The following is a 25,703-nucleotide window of genomic DNA, read 5'->3' on the forward strand; positions in this document are numbered from 1 at the left end:
CCCCTCGGAAGAGACGTGGAGGTCCCAGTAGCTTAACAAGACGGTTTTAATGCCCCTTGGAAAAGTGGTGGAGGTCGCAGTAGCTTAACAAGACGGTTTTAATGCCCCTTACAAGAGCCATACAGTACAGCATCTTAAAAATATTATTCCCATTATTGGGGAGTGGGTCTCCCACAGTCTTTGCTTATGCCTTCCAAGCAAAAGTTGACAAGAATAAGGACGGAGGAACTTTCAATAATGGCAACACAGACCACGGTCACCCTGGTGGTATAGTGGTGGTGGAGGCTGAGGATAAGTAGAAGAACATAAAACAGCCGAAATGAGGAAGCGTATACCCATGTGTGGGTGTGAAGCGGTGCATGTGAATACACCTCCCGAAATAACACAGTGGATTTGACTTTATGTTACTCTGCTGTCATTTGGTGGTGATGAGAAGTCTGGCCCAATCCAACCCTTGTTCATTTTGATAAGGGTCAGCTTGTCAGCATTGTCAGTTGACAGGCGAGTGTGCTTATCAGTTATAATTCCCCCAGCGGCACTAAAAACACGCTCCGATAACACGCTAGCGGCAGGGCAGGCCAGGACCTCCAAGGCGTACAGTGCGAGTTCATTCCAGGTGTCCAGCTTGGATACCCAATAATTAAAAGGCACAGAGGAATCACAGAGGACACTGGTACGGTCGGCAAGGTACTCCCTCACCATCTTTTGAAACTTTCCACTCCTTGTGAGAGTACCCCGCGCCTCAGGGTCTGTCCGAAGGGAGGGTCTGAGAAAACTATCCCAGAACGTTGACAGTGTTCCCCTGCCTCTGCTGGATTGGAGTTGCGTCTCTCTCGCATGTACACCTTGGTTGGGCAACGAACTGTGACCTCTGCCACTAGTGTGTTCAGATGGGAATTTTTTTAACAGTTCTGCAGCAAGGGCCTTCTGGTACTGCCCCATTTTTGTAGACCTCTCCACCTCAGGAATAAGAGAGTGAAAGTTCTCCTTGTAGCGGGGGTCTAAAAGTGTCACCAACCAGTAATGACTGTCACCCAACATTTTGACAACGCGAGGGTCACGGTTAAGGCAGCGTAACATAAAGTCAGCCATGCGTGCCAGACTGGTAAAGGGCAAGACTTCCGTGTCCTCACCAAGATGACGACTGACCATGCTCTCCTCCTCCTCTCCCTCATTGTCCCCCAATGCACGTTGGGATGAGATGAGGCTGGGCTGTTTGTAATTGCCCGCTACGGCTTCTTGATCCATCTCATCATACTCTGGCTGCAATGCCTCCTCTTTAATTCTCTGCAGAGAGCGTTGCAAAAGACAGACAAGTGGAATGCTGACGCTAATGATGGCCTCATCGCTACTCACCATCTTGGTGGACTCCTCAAAGTTTGTCAAGATGGTACATATGTCAGACATCCAGGTCCACTCCTGAGGTCTTATGTGTGGAGTCTGACCTGAATATCGACGGCCTTGTTGCAGCTGGTACTCCACAACTGCTCTCTTCTGCTCACAAATCCTTTGCAACATGTGGAGGGTAGAGTTCCAACGTGTGGGGACATCACACACCAGTCGGTGTGCCGGAAGCTGCAAACGCTGCTGCAACACAGCAAGGGCGGCGGAAGCTGTAGCCGACTTGCGAAAATGAGCTGACAGGCGGCGTACTTTGATGAGCAGATCTGGCAACTCGGGGTACGATTTAAGAAACCGCTGAACCACGAGGTTAAGCACATGAGCCAGGCATGGTACGTGTGTGATCTCGCCTCGCCTCAGAGCCGCCACCAGGTTAAGGCCATTGTAACACACGACCATGCCTGGATGTAGGTTCAGCAGTCTCAGCTGCAGATCTGCCTGCTATTTCACAGCTGTCCACAACTCACAAGCAGTGTGAGGTTTATCATCTAAGATTATGAGTTTCAGCACAGCCTGTTGCCGCTTGGCGGAGGCAGTACTGCAGTGCTTCCAGCTTGTAACTGATGTGGTGATATCTGAGATGGAGGCTGAACATGAGGAGGAGGAGGAGGATGATGCGCAGGAGCTGTACACTGTGGGGGCAACTCTGACTGACATAGGGCCCGCAATCCTCTGTGTGGGGAAGATGTGTTCTGTCCCAAGATCCGACTGGGTCCCGGCTTCCACTATGTTTACCCAGTGTGCCGTCAGGGAGATGTACCGTCCCTGACCACAAGCACTTGTCCACGTGTCCATTGTCAGGTGGACTCTCCCAGTAACTGTGTTGTTGAGGGCATGGCAGATGTTTTGGGACACGTGCTTGTGTAGTGCGGGGATGGCACACCGGGCAAAATAGTGTCGGCTGGGGACCGAGTACCGAGGGACGGCCACCGCCATAAGGTTGCGGAAGGATTCCGTCTCCACCAGCCTAAAAGGCAGCATTTCCAACACAAGCAGTCGTGAAATGTGCGAATTTAGGACTGTGGCCTGTGGGGCGTTAGCTGCGAATTTCCGCTTTCGTTCAAAGGTCTGGGATATGGACAATTGAACGCTGCGGTGGGACGTGGACGTTGATGCTGTTTCTTGAGAAACTGCCATAACAAGTGAAGACTGAGAGGAGGGGGCATCTTTGCATGCAGTATGGACAGGGGATTGCCTTGCACACACAACAGGGGGTTCTATTGCACGCACAACAGCGGAAGAAGCAGTGGCGACACCCGCTGACACTGGTCGTGGAACCTGGGGTTCGCCCCACAAAGTCGGGTGCTTTGCTGCCATGTGCCTGATCATGCTGGTGGTGGTCAGGCTGGTAGTTTTGTCACCCCTGCTGATGCTGGCATGGCAGGTGGTACAAATGGCCTTTTTGGGGTTATCAGCAGAGTCTTTAAAAAAATTCCAGACTCTGGAAGACCTACAGGTTGTACTGGCAACGTCCTTCGTGTTGGTGTTACGGGGAACTGTTGCCTGCCTTCTGTGTGCGGCCACCACACTGCTTCTTCCTGCCTGTTGGGGTACTCTGCCTCCCTCCCCCTGTGTGCTGCTGGCCTCGCTCTGCATGTCCTCCTGCCACGTTGGGTTAGTTACTAGATCATCCACCACCTCCTCCTCTTCCACTTGGGCACCACGATCCTCCTCCTCACTTCCTGGCAATTGTGTCTCGTCATCGTCCACCTCTTGTGACAAATTGCCAGCGTCGACTTCCTGTGGCCGTGGCTGTTCAAATATTTGGGCATCGCTACATGGGATCTCCTCTTCCACCACTTCAAGCGGAGCAGGCGAGGGGCACAAATCTGGAAATGGACCAGTGAACAGCTCTTCAGAGTGTCCAAGTGGGGGATCAGTTGCTGTCTGACGACACTCGGCATGGTGGGAGGAAGGAGCATCAGGGTGAGGAGGAGTATGCGGTCGAGACTCACGGCTACTAAGATTTGACCGTGTGGAAGACAGACCGGAGGTGGTGGAGCCCAGGTAACTGGAAGTATTATCTGCTATCCAATTAATAACCTTTTCACACTGATCAGTTCTCAATACTGGTGTTGTTCTGTGCTTCCCTAGTAATTCGGTCAAGAAGTGGGAGCGAGAAGATGTGGCTGTTGGTTGTGGCACATTTTCACCTTGGCCACGGCCCCGTCCTCTGCACGCACGATCACCAGAACGTCCACTTCCACGTCCCTTGCCACGCGCCTTGCCCATTGTAAAGGAAGTAAAATAGCTTACACTCGCATTATCAATGGAAAAAGGGTAATAAAAAGTAGATTAGAACCGTGGAAGAGGAAAACCACAGTTCTATTTCTCTGGCCTACACCCGACTCTTTTAAACAATCCGAACAATCAGGGAGAAAGTATTACTGTTTTTCTTTACGGAAAAAATAACAAAAGCTGGATAATAGAGATTTTTTACCGTGGAACAGCAAAACCACAGTTATAATTTACTGGTGTATACCAGACTTTTTTAAATATATATATTTGCGGCTGAACAGTGAGCGACACACGCAAACTGTTTTTTTTTAGATACAAATGGCCCAAAAGTGGATAATACAGAGGTTTGACTTGTGGAACTGCAAAACCACACTTGTATTTCTCTAGCCTACCCCAGTAGCGTGATGCTCGGGCGAGTACTGAGCAGTGTCGAGCATGCTCGCTCAACACTAGTCCTTACTTTTCCTTTTGGCTCATCATATCCCAAGATGAGCAACTCAAAATAAGTAGATTTGGAAAAAAAATATGATTTGTTGATACTCCGTGGGGAGATGTTTATGTTCTATGTGTCTACATGGGGCCACACAGTGGTTACGATGGGCATTGCAGCCTGTCGGGGGTTTTACTACCATGTTCCGATAATGTATTACAATTTGTATTGTGAGAAATTCTGTCCCTTAATGAAATTTGCAAATTGATAGAGATAGACCCATCTATAAGTACAGTAGTCACTATAATATCTTCGTACAACGGCAACTGTTCTTTCCCAAGATATTTTCAAAGGATGAAAGAAAAGAACAAGATTTGTAAATTTGTCTCAAAATTGCTGGAAATTCCACCAGCTATTTTATATGATTATGTAGAGTACAGTACTCCCAATTATCCCAGATGAAAACACACGTGTAATCCTGACCAGAGATGTTGGCGGCTTTTCTACAGGATATGGGTTATAATTATCGAATAAATTAGCTGTAATTTCGCAGAGCGCCCTCTTGATCCCTTCTTTTCATGCAGTGTTAATATTTCTGACGGGTCTCTTGTACCGGGATACAATTAGAGTCACAATGCGGCTCCCTCGCCTTTGAAGAAGTGTTTTGTAATAAAGCGACTATTGATTTGCCGCAACATCCCGCTATTGTCATCGCTGAACCTCATTACGGATTCGCTTTCTTTTTTTCCTGCATTATTCTGCATCTCTCCCCGAAAAGTCACTTAGGAAACCGCGTCTCAGTGCTAATAAGTGAACTTTGTTATTTGTTCGACTTTGTGAGCAAAAAGGCTAAGAGAAAATCCAAGTAGTATAGGTCCTACTTCTGGAATATCATCCTGTAGATAAGGAGATCCGATGGGAACCCTAGAAATTTAAAGGGGTAAACCCAACCTGAAAACATCATCTGATTTACAATGGGGGGAAATAATTATTTGATCCCTTGCAGTTTTTGTAAGTTTGCCCACTGACAAAGACATGAACCGTCTATAATTGTAAGGGTAGGTTAATTTTAACATTGAGAGATAGAATATCCCCAAAAAATCAAGAAAATCACATTGTATAAATTAGATATTTTTTTTTTGCATTTTGCAATGAGAAATAAGTATTTGATCCCTCTGGCAAACAACACTTAATACTTGGTGGCAAAACCCTTGTTGGCAGCACAGCAGTCAGACTTTTTTTGTAGTTTTTTTTGTAGGTAACGAGTTGATTAGGAGCGTCTAACTGGTCGGTAGGAGCCAGAACTCATAATGGTTTGTAGGGGATCAAATACTTATTTCTCACTGCAAAATGCAAAAAAAAATTATCTCATTTATACAAAGTGATTTTCTTGATTTTTTTGGGGATAGTCTATCTCTCAATGTTAAAATTAAACTACCCTTAAAATTATAGACTGTTCATGTCTTTGTCACCTGCGCAGCTGGGTGAGTTTGCTTCTATGTCTTGTTTGTCGCCCGCTGGGTCATTACTGTATGAGGGGGTTGATAGGCGGTTGGCGGGGCCCAGCGGGCAAAATATTAGGGGAGGTTGCAGGTCAGACATAATGGGTCTTAGAGACATTTCATTTAATATGTCGCAATTCTTGGCTAGAATAGATAGTGGGGGAGTTTATCAGGATGGATTGGCACCCGCGGCAGCGGCGTGGGTGCCTAGTCAACCAGTGTCTTTGCAGGCGGGAAGCGAGACGGGCAGGTCTGGGGTCAGTGCAGATGTTATACCTTCTGGGGTATCGGTTTGTGTGCAGACGGAGAAGGATAAGGCGGATAGTGTTAGACTGGACGATAGGGCAAAAGGGGAAATTTATGTGTGCTTTGAGGGGCCGTTGGGGGCGCACCTAAAAAAATAGGTAAAGGAAAAAATTTGGCGGGATGAGTATGTAGAGATTTTTTCTCTTCTTCCATTGGAAAAGTTTAACCTGGATAAGGGAAAAATGGATGAGAGTAAATAAGAGGAGGAGGAGAAGCGTAGGTGGAGGTTGATTCCTCAGACGTTTGAAAAATTGGTTACAGGCTTTCACAATATTGGCTAGTGTTATTGGGGAGAAAGCTCCTGATAATTGCTCAGGCTTATTCTGCTACCTTGATGCTATCGGGGAGGCTCATAGGACTTATGGGGGTAAGGCGTGGTTAAGATATGATGAGCAATTTCGGCAGAGAAAAGCAGTCCGACGGGAGATCAGATGGGATCAGAAGACATTGGGTTGTGGTTGAGGGTTATGGCCCCAGTGAGGTATGGGCAGTCCTTTCACGGGAGCAACAGTAGCGGGAATCAATCAGCGGGATATGGGGGAGGTAGTCAGGGGGCGCAAAACATTAAAAGGGAAGCGGGAACTTGCTGGCAATTTAATGACGGCCAATGCAAGTATGGGAACTCCTGTAAATTCAAGCATGTGTGCTCCCATTGTAATGGAAGTTCACATGGAGCATCAAAATGCTTTAAGAGAGGAAAAGGAAAGCCGTCAGTGGTTACCGGTCAAGGGGGTTACTCCGGTGAGGGTTCACGCGATGGCCCCCTTTCTAAATAGGTATCCGGATCAGTTGAAGGCTAAAGTTATTGAGGATGGGTTTTTGGATGGTTTTAGAATACCTGCTCCTGATCATGTAGTCCCTTTTTCAGTTAAAAATTTAATGTCGGCTTACCGTTATCCAGAGGTGGTTAGGACGAAGTTAGCTAAAGAGGTTGAATTGGGCAGGATGGCGGGACCGTTTCAGGAATTGCCTAGCAACAAGGTGATTATTTCGCCGTTAGGAGTGGTGCCCAAGAAAGAGGTGAATAAGTTTCGCTTGATTCAGCATTTGTCATACCCTAAAGGGCTTTCAGTGAATGATGGCATTGCGCAGGAGTTGTGTTCGGTCGAATATACATCTTTTGATGCGGCGGCACAATGGGTACGGAGGTATGGGCCAGGCTCGTTGCTAGCTAAGACTGATATTGAGTCTGCTTTTAGGTTGTTGCCAGTTCACCCGGATAGCATCCCGTTGTTGGGATGTTTTAGGGAAGGGGAATATTATGTTGATAGATGTTTGCCAATGGGTTGTTCAATTTCGTGTTCTTTGTTTGAAACTTTCAGTAGTTTTTTAGAATGGGTAGTGAAGGACCTGGCTTCTGTGAAGTCGGTCATTCATTATTTGGACGACTTCTTGTTTATAGGTCCCCCGCAATCAGTGTTGTGTAGGAATTTGTTAGGTACTATGGAGTGGGTGGCAGAGCATTTTGGCGTACCTTTGGCAGTAGAAAAGACGGAAGGCCCTTGCACAACCCTAAGTTTCCTGGGCATTGTAATTGATACTGAAAGGATGGAGTGTCGGTTACCAGATGATAAATTGAGTTTGCTTAAACAGGAGGTCGATAGGATCGGGAGATTGCGCAAGGTGACACTGAAGGAGTTACAGTCACTGTTAGGGCGTTTGAATTTTGCCGGCAGGATTATGCCAATGGGCAGAATATTTAGTCGCAGGTTGGCTGGAGCGACAGCAGGAGTGCGGGCTCCGCATCATTTTATTCGCTTAAATAAAGAACACAAGGAGGATCTGAAGGTTTGGAAGTTGTTTCTGCAAAATTATAACGGAAGATCGTTAATACAGGAGGAGTTTTTGAGCAGTTATGATTGTGAGATATTTACGGATGCTGCAGGAGGTGCTGGTTATGGGGCATACTGGAAAGGACGGTGGAGTGTAGGTGAGTGGCCGAATATGTGGAAAGAGAGGGGTCTTACGAGGAACTTGGCATTTTTGGAGTTGGTTCCTATTGTTGTGGCGGTGAATATTTGGGGAGAGTGTTTTGCCAACAGGAGAATTCGGTTTCACCACGATAACATGGGAGTGGTATCAGTCATCAACAGTTTGTCGGCCTCGTTGCCACCTGTGATTAGGTTGCTGAGGGAACTTGTACTTTGTTGTCTTAAGTTGAACGCTTGGATTACAGCAGTCCATGTGCCAGGTGTAAAAATTCCATAGCAGATGCCTTGTCTCGTTTTCAGTGGGATCGTTTTCGGGCACTAGCACCAGAAGCAGGTGACGTGGGTCAAGAATGCCCTTCGCGGTTGTGGCAGATGGTTATGGAGGAGCAGGACGGTTAATACAAGAGTCTATCACAAGGCAGACCTGGGCATCATACGAGGCATCGTGGCGAGTATGGCAAAGTTGGATCCGGGAGTGGGGTGGAGTGGAGAGTGAGGTAGATAGAGAGACGGCGGTGTTGTTCCTGCTGGGAAGGGTGGCGGAGAGCGGATGGTCGGTTTCAAAAGTTGGCAAGTTTGTGGCAGGATTAGCATTTAGTTTTAAATTGCTGGGTACAAAGGATGTTACGAAGGCCTTTTTGGTGAAGCAAGCTTTGAAGGGCTTTAGGAGAGGAGGTAAAGTGTTGGATAAACGTAGGCCGGTAACCTTTAGTATCTTGGAACGTTTGGGTTTGGTAATGAATAAGATTTGTTGTTCATTTTTTGAAGCCGCATTGTTTAGATTGTCTTTTGCATTGGCATTTTTTGGCGCGCTAAGGGTAGGTGAATCGGTGGCACCAAGCAGGAATAAGGTTGGGGGTTTGTTTGCTGAGGATATGAGCGGTCGAGATGGGGGCATTGAATTTTGGATAAGATGGGGGAAGATAGATCAATTGGGTAGAGGAAAACGTGTGGTCTTCGGTGGTTGGGTTTCCGAGGGATGGTGTGGAGAAGAGTACTGCCAGAGTTCCATAAAGCAGCTCGTTTGGATCGGGCACTGGATATTTTAGTGGTGCACATGGGAGGGAATGATTTGGGGGCTCGACCAGTTAGGGAATTGATGAGGGACATTAAAATTGATCTTTTAAGGCTATGGACATCGTTTCCTGAGGTGTTGACTGTTTGGTCTGAAGTGGTGCCCAGAAAAAAATGGAGGGAGGCCAGATCATTGAAGGGAATTAATAGGGCACGTATAAAGTTGAACAGAGCCATATCAGCTTTTGTTAACAGGAATGGGGGAGTAAGCGTACGACATCTTGATCTGGAAGCGGGAGTTGGAGAATTTTGGGCAAAGGATGGCGTGCATTTGAATGATATAGGCATCGATTTATGGGCACTGGCCATACAGGGGGGGATTGAAAGGGCTTTGGCGGTGTTGGGGCGCTCACGAGCCTGAGGTGGTCAGGGCTGTTCGTTTGTGGCGGGGGGGGGGGGGTGTTGGGGTTCTTGGAGTTGGCACGGAAGTGTCGGTAAAAAAAGGAGATTATAAAGTTACAGGCATTGGCTTGACTAAGTGGGGTGATCTGGCATTTTGGTTTTAGGGGCTCTGGACGGGGTTTTTACCCTGGGAGCTTTTGGTGCCCTTGAGCTGGTGTGGTACGGCTGAGGGTAACATGGTGGTTCAAGTACTGCTTGGTTTATGCCAGATCAATTTTTTAACTCCAAGAACCCTTACCCTTGTATTATAATGTTTATATGTTAATATTGTTGTTTGTTAATAAAACGGCCGCTGTGGCCAAATTTATGCAAAGAGAAAATTACAGGTGCAGTGTTTTATTTGGTATGGGTGAAAAGGGGAGGGGGAATGTGAACGATGGAACCCGGTTTGGCCGTACACGGTCATGTACATAGATGATAAGTTGTACATTTTGTAGACTTCGCCCAAGTGCATGACCTTACATTTATCGACATGAAACGTTACTTTTGCCATTTCTCTGCTGAAGCCTCCAACTTCTACTCTGTAAGTCCTCCACAAGGTTAAAGAGAGGAAGACGATGAGCGGACTAAATAATTCACGGCACTCCAAACAAGAATTATATCCTACATGAAACAAGGAGTAGGACGGCCAGAATCAGTAACAAGTATACATTTTATTATAGAATCCAATACAAAGCACACACATAAAAGTAAAAGGAGATGTCAGAACAGAGGTGAACTCCACACTGAACACCTACTGGAAAATGTAACAGCTGCCAATGAAGTACAATATACTGTAGCTCATAAAGTGCAGAAGTGACCTGGATAGACTGCAACGTTGGATATAAAAAAATATATATTACCCTCAGCAAAATATAAGCAATCTCACCCCAATGGAAAGAGATCAATATACAAAAAGATGCACATAGATGAAATATTAGTGTCCTCAAGATAGAATACTGCTGTAATATACCAAGAGGTAAAACACAAAGGACACTACAATAATAAATCAGACAAGAGGATCAGGGTGTATACAGAATAAACACCCATAATGCCTACACAAAGATAATCATGGCGAGACCAGAGGAATCGATGTGCATCCAATAGCTAGGCTTAGTAGCCAAAAGTTTAATCATGTGATAGTAGATCTTAAACCTTCAAGGGTATATATGATATGCGCACGGAGACCGCGGAGGTATAAGTACAAAAAAAAACACTAATAAAAAAAGTAACAGTATCAAGTAGCAAGTGCAAGGTTAATTGCAAAAAAGTGTGGAAGTCCAACCATGGAACACCCCTGACTCGCATTGCACGATCAGCTTCTTCCGAGCCCGAACCTCTTGGTAGAAGCTGATCGTGCAATGTGCGTCAGGGGTTTCCATGTGCATCTCACCTCTGTTTTAATATCTCCTTTTATTTTTGTTTAAATGTGTGTGCTTTGTATTGCGTTATATAATAAAATGTATACTTTTTATAGTTTCTGACCGTCATACTCCTTGTTTCATGTAGGATCTAATTAAGGTTAAAAAGAAGCATATTAAAAAGAAGAGGGCCCAATACTGACCATTGTAGTATTCCATTGGTAACTATGATCCAAAGTATATACTATTAAACCCTTCATGCTCAGGGGCTGAGCCTGCTATATTTAGGGCAGATACAGTACAATGAACACCGTAAGAACGAAACAAAAAAAAATTGGCGGAATTGCACTTTTTTTTTCCCACCATTTCACCGCACATGGAATTTTGTTCCTGTTTTTCAGTGCATTATATCATAAAGTGAATTGTGTCATTTAAAACTGAAACTACTCCTAGAAAAAAATCAGGCCGTCATACAGTGATGAAAAATATAAAGTTATGGCTCTTTGCAAAAAGGGAGAAAAAAAAAGAAGAGCGAAAAATGAAAAGGGATTAATAATTGCCCTCGGTTTCCAATCACTGGGCCAGTGGTGGACCCGTTCACACATATTTACTGTTCTCTTCATAGAATATAACAGGATTATGTCCGGTGGTCGGGTCATGTTGGGAGTTGTAGTGCATCTCCCATAGAGCACAATACATCGTACGCGGATTTCGTCTTCTGGTCATGTGACTAACATGTCGTTATTAGATCTTTGCCTCGTTTGTCAAGTTTTTCGCTGCTTATTTTGATCAGATTTACAGAAACAGCAAATTGCCCTTGAAATGGTGTAAAATGTTGGAAAATAAGTAATCAGTGAACGTGAACTGATCCACAATGCGGAATGCAAGCGGCGCCCGCGCCTTCACTGACAGCTGCTAGAAACCAAACCGTCATACACAAACCTCCGGACTTATTAATAAAAAATGGATCTATCTGCTTGTTAAAAATAGAAATTGACTTTATTAACTGTGTGTCTTTATTGCTGATTTTACTGACATATTAAACAGAAAAAGAAAACCTTGAAGAAGCCTCATTATAATGAGGATGTCACTGAGTGAGAGGAGCTGTCATAACAACGTCGAAAAATGGAGAAAAATCCACTGTAATGGCAGAATCACAGCCCACGAGCATCACCTGGGCAGGACAGCAGGGGAGGAGCTAACAATACCAACCAATCACCATCCAGCTTACTATGCATGTGGGAAAATGAAGGACGTCATCTGATTGGATGCTATGTCTATGTGCAGATGGCGCTGTAAAATGTAAATAAATAAATAAATAAAAAATGTAAAGAAATAAAAAAGAACTCAAAGACAATTTGTGCTCTTAGAAATATTAATAGCAATATTAAAATAATAATAGTAACAATATTAATAATAGTATGAATAAAAATAGTAAAACAGTAAAACTAATAATACTCTTATTATCACTGATAATAGTATTATTAATATTATTATTAAAAATAATACTATTAGTAATAATAGTGATAACATTATTAATAACAATATTATTAATACTTTTACTATCATGATTGCTAATAATATTACTAGTATTAATTAATATTAATAATTGTCATAATAATTTTAATATTAATCCTATAATCATAATTATTATAACAAGTCTTATTTTAGTATTTATATAATACTACTACTAATAATAATACTAATAATAATAATAATAATTTGGGGAATATTTTTTTAACTCCGTGTTATTCCTGTATTATTCATCTGGGAAATATATGAATAAATTTATAACTGAATGTAACTTGAGATTAGTGAATCTCCCAAAATTTGCTGATTTGCTTGATTTGTCCAGCAGATCAGATTCAATCGGAATAGAATATGTTCAAATTAATTGCCATTTTATTATGCTCCAGACCCCTGAAAATAATAAACTGATTGGGGGGAAGGGGTTAAGAAAGAATAAAATATATTATTCTAGTCACCTGTCCTAGGCCACTGCCTGTCTGCGGTTTTGCCCCTTGGAGCTGAGGCCAGTGATGGGCCTCATGGACGGAGGGGCCTGCAGGCTGGTTCCTAGGACCGCATTTAACAGCCACAGCCTGTTAAGTACATATGGCTGTCAGGAAGCTTGTCCCTAGCAATTACTTACCCAGTCAGACCTGACATGAGGTGTATAATCAGAGGTGTAGCCCGGGGAGAGCTAAAGGTCATAGTTGGTGACTGTCCCAAATCTATAATTGTCCTGATTTTTCAGCTCCAATCCGGGCAAATTGGGGATCTCCTGAGTTGAAAAGGGTATCCAAAAGAGGGCATTCATTTCCAGTTTTGGGGTGCTCATGGGTGGTATTAGAGTTTCTACCTGGTGGGATTGGAGCTTCTCCCGGGTGGGATTGGCGTTCCTCCCGGGTGGGACTGGAGCTTCTCCCGGGTGGGATTGGAGCTTCTCCCAGGTGGGATTGGAGTTCCTCCCAGGTGGGATTGGAGCTTCTCCTGGGTGGGATTGGAGCTCCTCCCAGGTGGGATTGGAGCTTCTCCCGGGTGGGATTGGCGTTCCTCCCGGGTGGAATTGGAGCTTCTCCCGGGTGGGATTGGAGTTCCTCCCGGGTGGGATTAGAGCTTCTCCTTGGTGGGATTGCAGCTTCTCCCAGGTGGAATTGGAGTTCCTCCCAGGTGGGATTGGCGCTTCTCCCGGGTGGGATTGGAGCTCCTCCTGGGTGGGATTGGAGCTCCTTCCGGGTGGGATTGGAGCTTCTCTCGGGTGGGATTGGTGTTCCTCCCGGGTGGGATTGGAGCTTCTCCCTGGTGGGATTGGCGTTCCTCTCGGGTGGGATTGGAGTTCCTCCCGGGTGGGATTGGAGCTTCTCCCGGGTGGGATTGGTGTTCCTCTTGGGTGGGATTGGAGTTCCTCCCGTGTGGGATTGGAGCTTCTCCCGGGTGGGATTGGACTTCCTCCTGGGTGGGATTGGAGGCAGGGATGAAACATTCCTATATTGCCAATATCAATGTTGGTGTGAGTAGGGCACGTGCTCGAGGAGCTGGTTGCCAGGAGGGGACAACAGATAGGAAGCTGAAGCTTTGCCCAAGTGGAGGAAACCCAGCCTTATACAGCACATTCACTGTGTCATTGTGCCTGGACTGAAGTAAATTTCTAGTTAAATACTAAACACCACGGAGTCCCACGTCTCCAAACTTCTAAGAAAAAAGCAGAAAGTTAAGGCGACCTTGAGCAGAAATGAATTGAAATGTTCTCTGTAGCCGATCTCCTAATTCTATCTGGCTTAATAAGAGGAGAGGAGCGTTCCGTTAATCGCTCTGCCTCGCTCGGCAATTCTGGAGGAAATAGAGGCGCTCAGCATGCTGGAAATGAGCTGCAGCCTATTCACATTCTAAACTCATCTGCAGAGCCCCGAGACACCTCGTAATCCCACTCATCAGAGTCACGGCGAGCCCATACACACCGGGGCCAGCGGATATGATCGCGGTATAATCATTATACAATATTTCTATCCAATTTTTTTGGGGGAGTCTAAATCTGCAAGATAAAAAAAAAATGTAAAAAAAAAATCAAATAAATGGCCGATGTTTTATTGTGCATGTCAGTCCTATGGAGACAGGTGAGGTGAGTGACTGCCAGACACCTGGTGCAACGCATTACTGCCTATCTGGTCTGTTTCCCCCACAATGTCTGACATTATGGTGGGTGGGGGGATTTTGAAGACCTTTGAAAGCTTAATTCATTGACATATTGATATCTTCTATGGGTTGCTGCATTCCAGAGTAATTAGCAATTTCATTCATATGCAAATGAGGTGTTAAGTGCTCTGGGTGTGACAGAGCACTTCCCAAGCTTCTACCTCAGAGGTTGTTTTCCCACTCAGCAAAAGCCTCTTTAGCTTTAGTGTTTGATTTCTTTGCCTGGCGACTGACACAGAGACAATAAAGCCAAAGAGTTACAGACCACAGAATGAGCTCGCTGACCGAGTCACTGTCAACTCATCTTGTATTCTGCTATGTACTGTGATGCACAGATGTCCAAGACCAACAATCCAACATTTTTAATAAAAAAAACTATAACAAAAGAATGTATTTTAGTCAAAATACATGCGTTTAAGTAAAAAAATAATAATTGCCTTCACAAAGGAGTCGATATACTTTAAGGGGAGTAAAATTACGCGATGGACTAAGCGTTGCTAATTAGGTGCTCAGTGCATGGGGGGACGCCTTCCCTCATTAATCTGCTTGCACAGATCCTCCCCCTCTTCATTGATTGACAGATGAACCATCGCTGACTGGACAGAAATCTCATGCACGCCCAGACTGCCACAATATCGACACTTGACAAATCTCCTGGAGTTGTTCACCTCCCTTCCGCGCTTGCACCGACACTGCAACACCCTGTGCATGCGCGGGCTACAATGCAGGCAGTGCGGGCCAAACTAAGGCTATGTGCACACGGTGCATTTTTTGTACGTTTTTGATACAGTAAATCCGCACGGAATTGGCCCCAAAAAGCACATAGCAAACCTTATCCCACCATTTCCTATGAGATTTTTGCAAGATCTGTGCACATGATCAGGATTTTTCCTTACAGAATTTCATGTGCGTTAAAAAGAAGCAGCGTGTCCATTCTTTGTGCCTTTTTCCTATACAATGCATTGGAAAAAAAAAACGCATCAAAAAAACGCATCAAAGCACATCAAAAAGCCAAGAGGTGAAGAACCTTGCAGAAACGCTGCAGAAATTTCTGCAAGCAAATCCTGATTGTGCGCTCATACCCTAAAGAGGAAAGAGGTGTTAGGAGGGCAGAATGACTGAGGGACGGTGTTCCAGACAGCCCCCTAAGCAAAAGACCCTAATTAGCATGTTACCAGATTTTGGAACTACAGCAATGCGTCTTCTCGGGGCAGACGACCCCAAATGGTGAAGCGCGTAGTCCATACCATACTTGTGTCCTGACACATTCCCTTTATGTTCTTGACCTATTACAATGTAAATCAGCATGTAAAATACATCATTTGTATGACGCACCTCCGACTCCGCACGTCTGTGAGCAGGATGACCAGGAGGACCAGTCAGACACCCGGCAGTCGATGCTGCACTCCACCAGACAGCGGAGACTCAGCTTTTCAGGTTTCTTCAATCCAAGCTAAAAAGTAAAAAAATAAAGACATCCTGAAACGATCCGAGCACTATCAGCCACTAACAGAAGACGTCTCATATTTTATCTGACAGTCAATTGTTTTCTTAAAAGGAATGTTCACTTTTTAGCCTTTAACCACTTTCTGCCACGGCCAAATTTTCCTTTATGCTCTTTTTTCCCCTCCCCTTTACCCAAGGGTCATTTATCTTCTCCATCGATATAGCAGTACGAGGGTTTTTTTTTTTGCATGACCTGTAGTTGTGAATGACACCATATATTGTACTGAAAAAGACGGGGGGGGGTCAAATTGTGGAAAAAACGCAATTATGACTATTGGGATTGTGCCACTTAAATGCTGGTGTCAGAAATTGACAGCGGCATATAAGTGGTTAAACAGCAGTGATCAGAGTTGGTTCAATAACTAGGGGGCTGTGCTGCTCCATACAACTGCATCTGACAAGCGCTGGACATGTACAGTGGAGTTCAGGAAGGGGTTAAATATTTAATATTTTGTGTCGTGGGAACTTATTAAATTGCAGGATTGCTCCATTGTTTTTGCACAGAGCTCCAGCATTGAGCGAAATGTTACAACCTTAGCTTCTTATCGCCACCACTAGAGGGAGCTGAGGAGCTCTCTGCATACTGATTTATAATTCTGTTTAATGTATAAGACGTATGCAGTAAACATTTAGGCTCCCTCTAGGGGTGACTGCGGGAAATATTGTTTTTTTTCTCTAAGCTAAGTCTTTGCACTGGAAATTTTCTCCTTTTTCTTGTTTTGTAAATTGCCAGATTATTTTGCAATTTAGACCTGAGTTAAAAAAAAAAAAAAAATCCGTTTCACCCAAGGTCTGATATGAACATTTATTATTTAGCAGAATCACATCTTGAATTTTATGATGAGATTGCACAGTAAATCCAATTACTCTGAGTAGAGGAGTCTTTACCATAACGTTGTATAATATAATCTTTTTGGATTATTTTTATGTTATTTTATTATTTTCTGTACTTTTCTATTGTTTTATTTTTTTTATGAAAACTTTTTCTAGAGGTTTTTTTTTTTTAAGTTGGTAAATGTAACAGTTATTGTTTGGGCAGAAATAAAAAAAAAAAAAAGTTTGTGATGAGAGAACTCCAGAGCCGTCACGCTGAGCCGCGGCTGGATCCGTTTTGTAAGCTGAACATTACCTGCTCACAAAAGGCCATTTTTACAGATTTCCCATCGCTGCGGGTGCAGTCCACAAGCCGAGTTTTTATCCCCTCGCCGCAGATGGCCTTTTCACTGAGCTGACAGGCGCTCCACTCTGAAATCACCAACAAAACCCATTTAGATTCAGACACTGCAATAAATTATCCATTTTACTACATCATTGACCCCTTAAGTGCCACTCGAGCTCCGGAGATCATTTAAATTCACTCGCTCCCACTTGTAACTCTATAATCTCTCGTGTATCCCCCCAGTCTGCAAGTAAATCCGAGAAATACCAATCTTTACATAATGCAACATTAATAAAACAGCTATAGGATGCCAAGGATGATTGGGATTGAAAATTGCGCTTTGGTGTTTATTTTAGTTATTTCCCATGATGCATCATTTATTTCCACTTTCCATTTTTTTTTGTATATATTTAGCATTCCATAAACTGGAGAAAATGTGTCACTGGGATAACAACCCTGGTTGCTACAATTGTTCCTCTTCCTCTTTGAAGAGATTTGTATATTTAATTTCCCAGAGGAGCATGCATGTCTTATAAGTCTCCTCACTCTGACATGCCAGGCTTAGCAAACGTTACCCCTTTGACCTCAGTCCAGAGCGTCTCACCTAGCCAAATCAGAGCTCATGCTTTGCACTGATGAGGGGCAACGTCCCTAAACAAGTGTTTGCAAATTAAGATTCTGGTTTGGCTTTTATCCTAAGTCACATTGCAAGGCTCGTTAAAGGGTCGATATTGACTTTTTGGATCGCTGTTTCCAATAGGTGGCGCTAGAGGCTCTAGTCCTCTTCCTCTCTGGAAAGACAATTTGCATATTTAATTTCCCAGAGGAGCATGCATGGCTTATAAGTCTCCTCACTCTGACATGCCAGGCCTGGCTTGTTAATCTCCACAAGGAGAAATATTACTCCTTAGATCCCTTGCTACATTGTAGAAACTCTTGTATCACAGTTATCACTATGGGTGTTGGCAAATTAGGGATGTTTTAGCCCTGTCCCCACTCCCACCACCAACCTCGCCCTATATTGGGTGGAGGGGATGCAATCACACTCGACAACTGGAAACTTGGGGAGCAAAAAAGTTCTGAGGAGACCAAGACTTACAAAGATCCATGATAGATGGGGGCACCTGTTGGAGATTTTGCATCGAGGTCCACAAAGTTCAGATTTCTCTACTTGGGCAAGATCTATGCCCTTTTTTTTGGGTCCCGGACATCCTTAAGTTTGCCAGGACTGTGTCTTAAAAAATCAGGACAGTTCCAGCAAAATATGGGACCTTAGCAAGTAAGTTGTACAATATTGTACGTGCCAACAGTCCCAATTTTGGCTAGACAATCCCTCAAGTCCTTGTTCATGAAAACTTGCGCCAGAAGGGCCTATCCTGGAGCTGGAGATTTAAAGGGGTTGTCCCATTTGGAACATTTTTGACATTTCGAAATATCATAAATGTCCAGTAAAAGCAGACTCCATCGCTGGGATCCGCATCTTTCTCAAGAGTGGGGCCCCACCTTGGACATGTATCTCTCTCCATTCATTTCTATGGGAAATGTTCCAGACGGAACACTGTCTTTAACCCTTTGGTGAATATGGACGTAACTGTAGATCCGCGCCAGGGGGTCTTTATATCAGGAGCAAAATCTCAGCCAGGATCCCTGAGCTTCTCGCACCAGAATAGAAAAGAAACCTCCTCCATGGCGAGATAATGACTGATGCTATATGGGAATATTCTAATAAATATTACAGTGGATGGTAATGGATGGAATCGTCTCATAATTAAGCAATTACAAGAATTTGAACCAAAATTAATTAGGTTTTATCATTGTTTTGTAATTAAATGAAATACAATCATTTGCATTTTAATTAAATGTCTGTTTTACATTGTAATAAGACAGAAATTTCTGTGAATATTTTAAAGTGAGTAAAAATAGGATGTGATTCGTTTCATCAGAGCTCGAGATTATTAGGAGGAAACTGAAATAATACAATCAAATATACTGGGGGGAAATGACATCTATTGTTCCTTGTTATCAGTCAATATTGATGGAAGAGGCTGAATACAGCCCAAAATATCCTATATAATACAGTAAGAAGTTAGAAATGCTGATAAATGCAAAGATTGGCTTTATAAAAAGGAAAATCTATTGTCCCCTGTTATCAGCCATAACAGATAGGGGTTGTCTAGGCAGTAATTACCAAAAAAGTATCCATCAGCAGAATAGTGAGTGCAGCTCTGGAGTATAATACAGGATGTAACTCAGGATCAGTAATGTAATGTATGTACACAGTGACTGCACCAGCAGAATAGTGAGTGCAGCTCTGGAGTATAATACAGGATGTAACTCAGGATCAGTAATGTAATGTATGTACACAGTGACTGCACCAGCAGAATAGTGAGTGCAGCTCTGGGGTATAATACAGGAGGTAACTCAGGATCAGTAATGTAATGTATGTACACAGTGACTGCACCAGCAGAATAGTGAGTGCAGCTCTGGAGTATAATACAGGATGTAACTCAGGATCAGTACAGGATCAGTAATGTAATGTATGTACACAGTGGCTGCACCAGCAGAATAGTGAGTGCAGCTCTGGAGTATAATACAGGATGTAACTCAGGATCAGTATAGGACCAGTAATGTAATGTATGTACACAGTGGCTGCACCAGCAGAATAGTGAGTGCAGCTCTGGAGGATAATACAGGATGTAACTCAGGATCAGTAATGTAATGTATGTACACAATGACTGCACCAGCAGAATAGTGAGTGCAGCTCTGGGGTATAATACAGGATGTAACTCAGGATCAGTACAGGATCAGTAATGTAATGTATGTACACAGTGGCTGCACCAGCAGAATAGTGAGTGCAGCTCTGGAGGATAATACAGGATGTAACTCAGGATCAGTAATGTAATGTATGTACACAGTGACTGCACCAGCAGAATAGTGAGTGCAGCTCTGGAAGATAATATAGGAGGTAACTCAGGATCAGTAATGTAATGTATGTACACAGTGACTGCACCAGCAGAATAGTGAGTGCAGCTCTGGAGTATAATACAGGATGTAACTTAGGATCAGTAATGTAACGTATGTACACAGTGACTGCACCAGCAGAATAGTGAGTGCAGCTCTGGAGTATAATACAGGATGTAACTCAGGATCAGTAATGTAATGTATGTACACAGTGACTGCACCAGCAGAATAGTGAGTGCAGCTCTGGAGTATAATACAGGATGTAACTCAGGATCAGTACAGGATCAGTAATGTAATGTATGTACACAGTGGCTGCACCAGCAGAATAGTGAGTGCAGCTCTGGAGGATAATACAGGATGTAACTCAGGATCAGTAATGTAATGTATGTACACAGTGACTGCACCAGCAGAATAGTGAGTGCAGCTCTGGAGTATAATACAGGATGTAACTTAGGATCAGTAATGTAACGTATGTACACAGTGACTGCACCAGCAGAATAGTGAGTGCAGCTCTGGAGTATAATACAGGATGTAACTCAGGATCAGTAATGTAATGTATGTACACAGTGACAGCACCAGCAGAATAGTGAGTGCAGCTCTGGAGTATAATACAGGATGTAACTCAGGATCAGTACAGGATCAGTAATGTAATGTATGTACACAGTGACTGCACCAGCAGAATAGTGAGTGCAGCTCTGGAGTATAATACAGGATGTAACTCAGGATCAGTAATGTAATGTATGTACACAGTGACTGCACCAGCAGAATAGTGAGTGCAGCTCTGGAGGATAATATAGGAGGTAACTCAGGATCAGTACAGTTACATAATTTAATACTGATGAGTCCTTTTTGCAGTCTGTGATGTATTTACATAGTGCAGAATGAACATTATAAATTATACTTTGGTTTCTGAAGTCTCAAAGTTTTCTATTAGCAAACTTGTTGAGATGTGGACAATATTAATGTGCCAGAGACCACAAGTAATGATGCGTGAACTGAGTGTATTTATGGGCCTAAGAAATATACAATTAATAATTCTTCTCCCAGTGCATCATTAAACCAGTTAATGACTATATACCGAGAACGAAAATTACACTACTGATTTTTATAGGTTCAAGAAATATATTGCTACAGACAGTTAAGCCCTACATTACTGACATGAAGGGGCAATGTGCCATTCATGATAACCAGTGTTTGAGAAATACAATCTCATTATTTTACTTGGTGAAACATTTAGTAAGTTCTGAAATCCCATCATAATTATATCTTTAAAAAAGGATGTAATATTTGTCTCTCATATCCCATCTAATATCTATCCAGGTAATATCGGTTTCTGTCCAATCCTATCCATCTAGTGTATAAGTACATATATAGTATAGTATATAGTATACGGTGCAAAACTTTTACTCAAAACTTTTTTGCTAAAATAGAGAGATTTAATATTAAGAAATATATAAAACAGAGAATTGTGCAAAAGATTTAGGCAGATGTGGAAAACATGCTGCAGAGTAAGAAGCTTTCACAATAGAAATGTTAATAGTTTATTTTTAAGAATTAACAACATGCAAAGTGAATGAATAAAAAAAAGAAATCGAAATCCCATCATTATCTGGTGACCGCCCGTCGCCTCCATCATCAGTATCTGGTCACCGCCCGTCACATCCATCATCAGTATCTGGTCACCGCCCGTCGCCTCCATCATCAGTATCTGGTCACCGTCCTTCACCTCCATCATCAGTATCTGGTCACCGCCCGTCGCCACCATCATCAGTATCTGGTCACCGCCCGTCACATACATCATCAGTATCTGGTGACCGCCCGTCGCCTCCATCATCAGTATCTGGTCACCGCCCGTCACATCCATCATCAGTATCTGGTCACCGCCCGTCGCCTCCATCATCAGTATCTGGTCACCGTTCTTCACCTCCATCATAAGTATCTGGTCACCGCCTGTCACCTCCATCATCAGTATCTGGTCACCGCCGGTCACCTCCATCATCAGTATCTGGTGACTGCCTGTCGCCTCCATCATCAGTATCTGGTGAACGCCCGTCGCCTCTATCATCAGTATCTGGTGGCCGCTTGTCACTTCCATCATCAGTATCTGGTCACCGCCCGTCACCTCCATCATCAGTATCTGGTGACCGCCTGTCATCTCCATCATCAGTATCTGGTGACCGCCCGTCACTTCCATCATCAATATCTGGTCACCACCGGTCGCCTCCATCATCAGTATCTGGTCACCGCCCGTCACTTCCATCATCAGTATCTGGTCACCACCGGTCGCCTCCATCATCAGTATCTGGTCACCGCCCGTCTCTTCCATCATCAGTATCTGATCACCACCCGTCGCCTCCATCATCAGTATCTGGTCACCGCCCGTCACCTCCATCATCAGTATCTGGTGACCGCCCGTCATCTCCATCATCAGTATCTGGTGACCGCTCGTCACTTCCATCATCAGTATCTGGTCACCGCCCGTCACCTCCATCATCAGTATCTGGTGACCGCCCGTCATCTCCATCATCAGTATCTGGTGACCGCCCGTCACTTCCATCATCAGTATCTGGTCACCACCGGTCGCCTCCATCATCAGTATCTGGTCACCGCCCGTCACTTCCATCATCAGTATCTGATCACCACCCGTCGCCTCCATCATCAGTATCTGGTCACCGCCCGTCACCTCCATCATCAGTATCTGGTCACCACCCGTCACCTCCATCATCAGTATCTGGTCACCGCCTGTCACCTCCATCGTCAGTATCTGGCACCGCCCGTCACTTCCATCATCAGTATCTGGTCACCGCCTGTCACCTCCATCATCAGTATCTGGTCACCGCCCGTCACTTCCATCATCAGTATCTGGTCACCACCCGTCGCCTCCATCATCAGTATCTGGTCACCGCCTGTCACCTCCATCATCAGTATCTGGTCACCGCCCGTCACCTCCATCATCAGTATCTGGTCACCACCCGTCGCCTCCATCATCAGTATCTGGTCACCGCCCGTCACTTCCATCATCAGTATCTGGTCACCACCCGTCGCCTCCATCATCAGTATCTGGTCACCGCCTGTCACCTCCATCATCAGTATCTGGTCACCGCCCGTCACCTCCATCATCAGTATCTGGTCACCGCCTGTCACCTCCATCATCAGTATCTGGTCACCGCTCGTCACCTCCATCATCAGTATCTGGTCACCGCCTGTCACCTCCATCGTCAGTATCTGGTCACCGCCCGTCACTTCCATCATCAGTATCTGGTCACCGCCTGTCACCTCCATCATCAGTATCTGGTGACCGCCCGTCATCTCCATCATCAGTATCTGGTGACCGCCCGTCACTTCCATCATCAGTATCTGGTCACCGCCTGTCACCTCCATCATCAGTATCTGGTCACCGCCCGTCACCTCCATCATCAGTATCCGGTCACCGCCCGTCACCTCCATCATCAGTATCTGGTCACCGCCCGTCACCTCCATCATCAGTATCTGGTCACCGCCCGTCACCTCCATCATCAGTATCTGGTCACCGCCCGTCACCTCCATCGTCAGTATCTGGTGACCGCTCGTCACTTCCATCATCAGTATCTGGTCACCGCCTGTCACCTCCATCGTCAGTATCTGGTCACCGCTCGTCACCTCCATCATCAGTATCTGGTCACCGCCCGTCACCTCCATCATCAGTATCTGGTCACCGCCCGTCACCTCCAACATCAGTATCTGGTCACCGCCTGTCACCTCCATCATCAGTATCTGGTCACCGCCCGTCACCTCCATCATCAGTATCTGGTCACCGCCCGTCACCTCCATCATCAGTATCTGGTCACCGCCCGTCACCTCCATCATCAGTATCTGGTCACCACCCGTCACCTCCATCACTTCTTCTCATTACTTGTACACAGGTTGTCTGTTTGGGACATTTAGCAGTGGTTTCTTTGCAAGTTCTCCAAATGCTTGTGAGCAGAATGGACCATTCATTTTCATATCCATCTATCTATCTATCTATTATCTATCTATCATCTATCTATTATCTATCTATCTATATCTATCTATTATCTATCTATCTATCATCTATCTATATCTATCTATCAATCTATCTATCTACACCGTGTTCCAAATTATTATGCAAATAATATTTTCTCAGATTTTCCCAAATTACCTATATGAATTGCAGTCATTGTAATTTTCCAGTCAAATAGCTATTACAGTACAATTGAAAGGTTTTTGTACAATCTGCCTATGATAACAGTATATTTTTTAAAAAATAAAAAACTCAAACTGTACTCAAAATGCATGTTCCAAATTATTATGCACAGCAGAGTTTTCAACCTTTTCATTTTAATAAAGAACAAAAAAATGGTCATTTTTGAAATTATAAGCATTAGCAGGTTATTACAAACTGAAATCAAACAGTTTTCAACTCAAAACTTTATTCTAGGTGATGTTACATTTGCACATAGGACCCCTTGTTCGAAAGGAGCTTCTGAACTCTCTCGTCCATTGAATTTGTCAGGTTTTAGATGGTTTCTGCTTCAATTGTTTTGCATGAGGACAGAATACCCTCCCAGAGCTGTTGCTTAGATGTGAACTGCCTCCCGCCATCATAGACACTCCTTTTGATGATGCTCCAGAGGTTCTCAATGGGGTTGAGGTCAGGGGAGCATGGGGGTCACACCATAAGTTTGTCCCCTTTTATGCCCATAGCAGCCAGAGACGCAGATGTGTTATGTGCAGCATGAGATGGGGCATTATCATGCATGAAATGATCTCGATGGTCCAGATGAATGGAGTGGAGGATGGCTGGTTGATGGACACCCCATGCAAACACGGCTATGGCTCTAACAAGGAGGAGGTGGAGTAATGTTTTGGGCTGGAATCATGGGGAGAGAGATTGTCGGCCCCTTTAGGATCCCTGAAGGGGTAAAGATGAACTCCATAATGTATGTTGAGTTTCTCAAACAGCACTTCCTTCCATGGTTCAAGAAGAAGAACCGTGCATTTCACAGCAAGATCATTTTCATGCATGATAATGCACCATCTCATGCTGCACATAAAACATCTGCATCTCTGGCTGCTATGGGCATAAAAGAGTCAAACTTATGGTGTGACCCCCATGCTCCCCTGACCTCAACCCCATTGAGAACCTCTGAAGCATCATCAAAAGGAGTGTCTATGATGGCGGGAGGCAGTTCACATCTAAGCAACAGCTCTGGGAGGGTATTCTGTCCTCATGCAAAACAACTGAAGCAGAAACCATCTAAAACCTGACAAATTCAATGGACGAGAGAGTTCAGAAGCTCCTTTCGAACAAGGGGTCCTATGTGCAAATGTAACATCACCTAGAATAAAGCTTTGAGTTGAAAACTGTTTGATTTCAGTTTGTAATAACCTGCTAATGCTTATAATTTCAAAAATGACCATTTTTTTGTTCTTTATTAAAATGAAAAGGTTGAAAACTCTGCTGTGCATAATAATTTGGGACATGCATTTTGAGTGCAGTTTGTTTTATTTTTTTAAAAATATACTGTTATCATAGGCAGTTTATACAAAAACCTTTCAGTTGTACTCTAATAGTTATTTGACTGGAAAATTACAATGACTGCAATTCATATAGGTAATTTGGGAAAATCTGAGAAAATATTATTTGCATAATAATTTGGAACACAGTGTATATCTATCTATTATCTATCTGTCTATCACTAAAAAACTTCTATCTGAACTGTAAAATGTAGAGCAGAACATATTGTGTTACATGAC

At 44.1% G+C, this 25,703-nt stretch overlaps 1 protein-coding gene across 1 annotated transcript in view; it reads right to left on the minus strand.

Moving 5' to 3' along the window:
* The window catches only part of THSD7B (thrombospondin type 1 domain containing 7B), a 760,515-nt gene that overhangs the window by 75,405 nt on the left and 659,407 nt on the right, over nt 1-25,703 (minus strand). Inside the window, exons 19-20 of the mRNA XM_073647255.1 lie at nt 16,956-17,071; nt 15,656-15,773 (exon numbers count right to left, since the gene is read on the minus strand). Coding sequence (XP_073503356.1) covers nt 15,656-15,773; nt 16,956-17,071 — 234 coding nt within the window. The remainder of the gene's footprint in view (nt 1-15,655; nt 15,774-16,955; nt 17,072-25,703) is intronic.

Source organism: Phyllobates terribilis, unplaced genomic scaffold, assembly GCF_046119375.1.
Source record: "Phyllobates terribilis strain yellow unplaced genomic scaffold, ASM4611937v1 Scaffold_9__5_contigs__length_417890890, whole genome shotgun sequence".
Lineage (NCBI taxonomy): Eukaryota > Metazoa > Chordata > Amphibia > Anura > Dendrobatidae > Phyllobates > Phyllobates terribilis.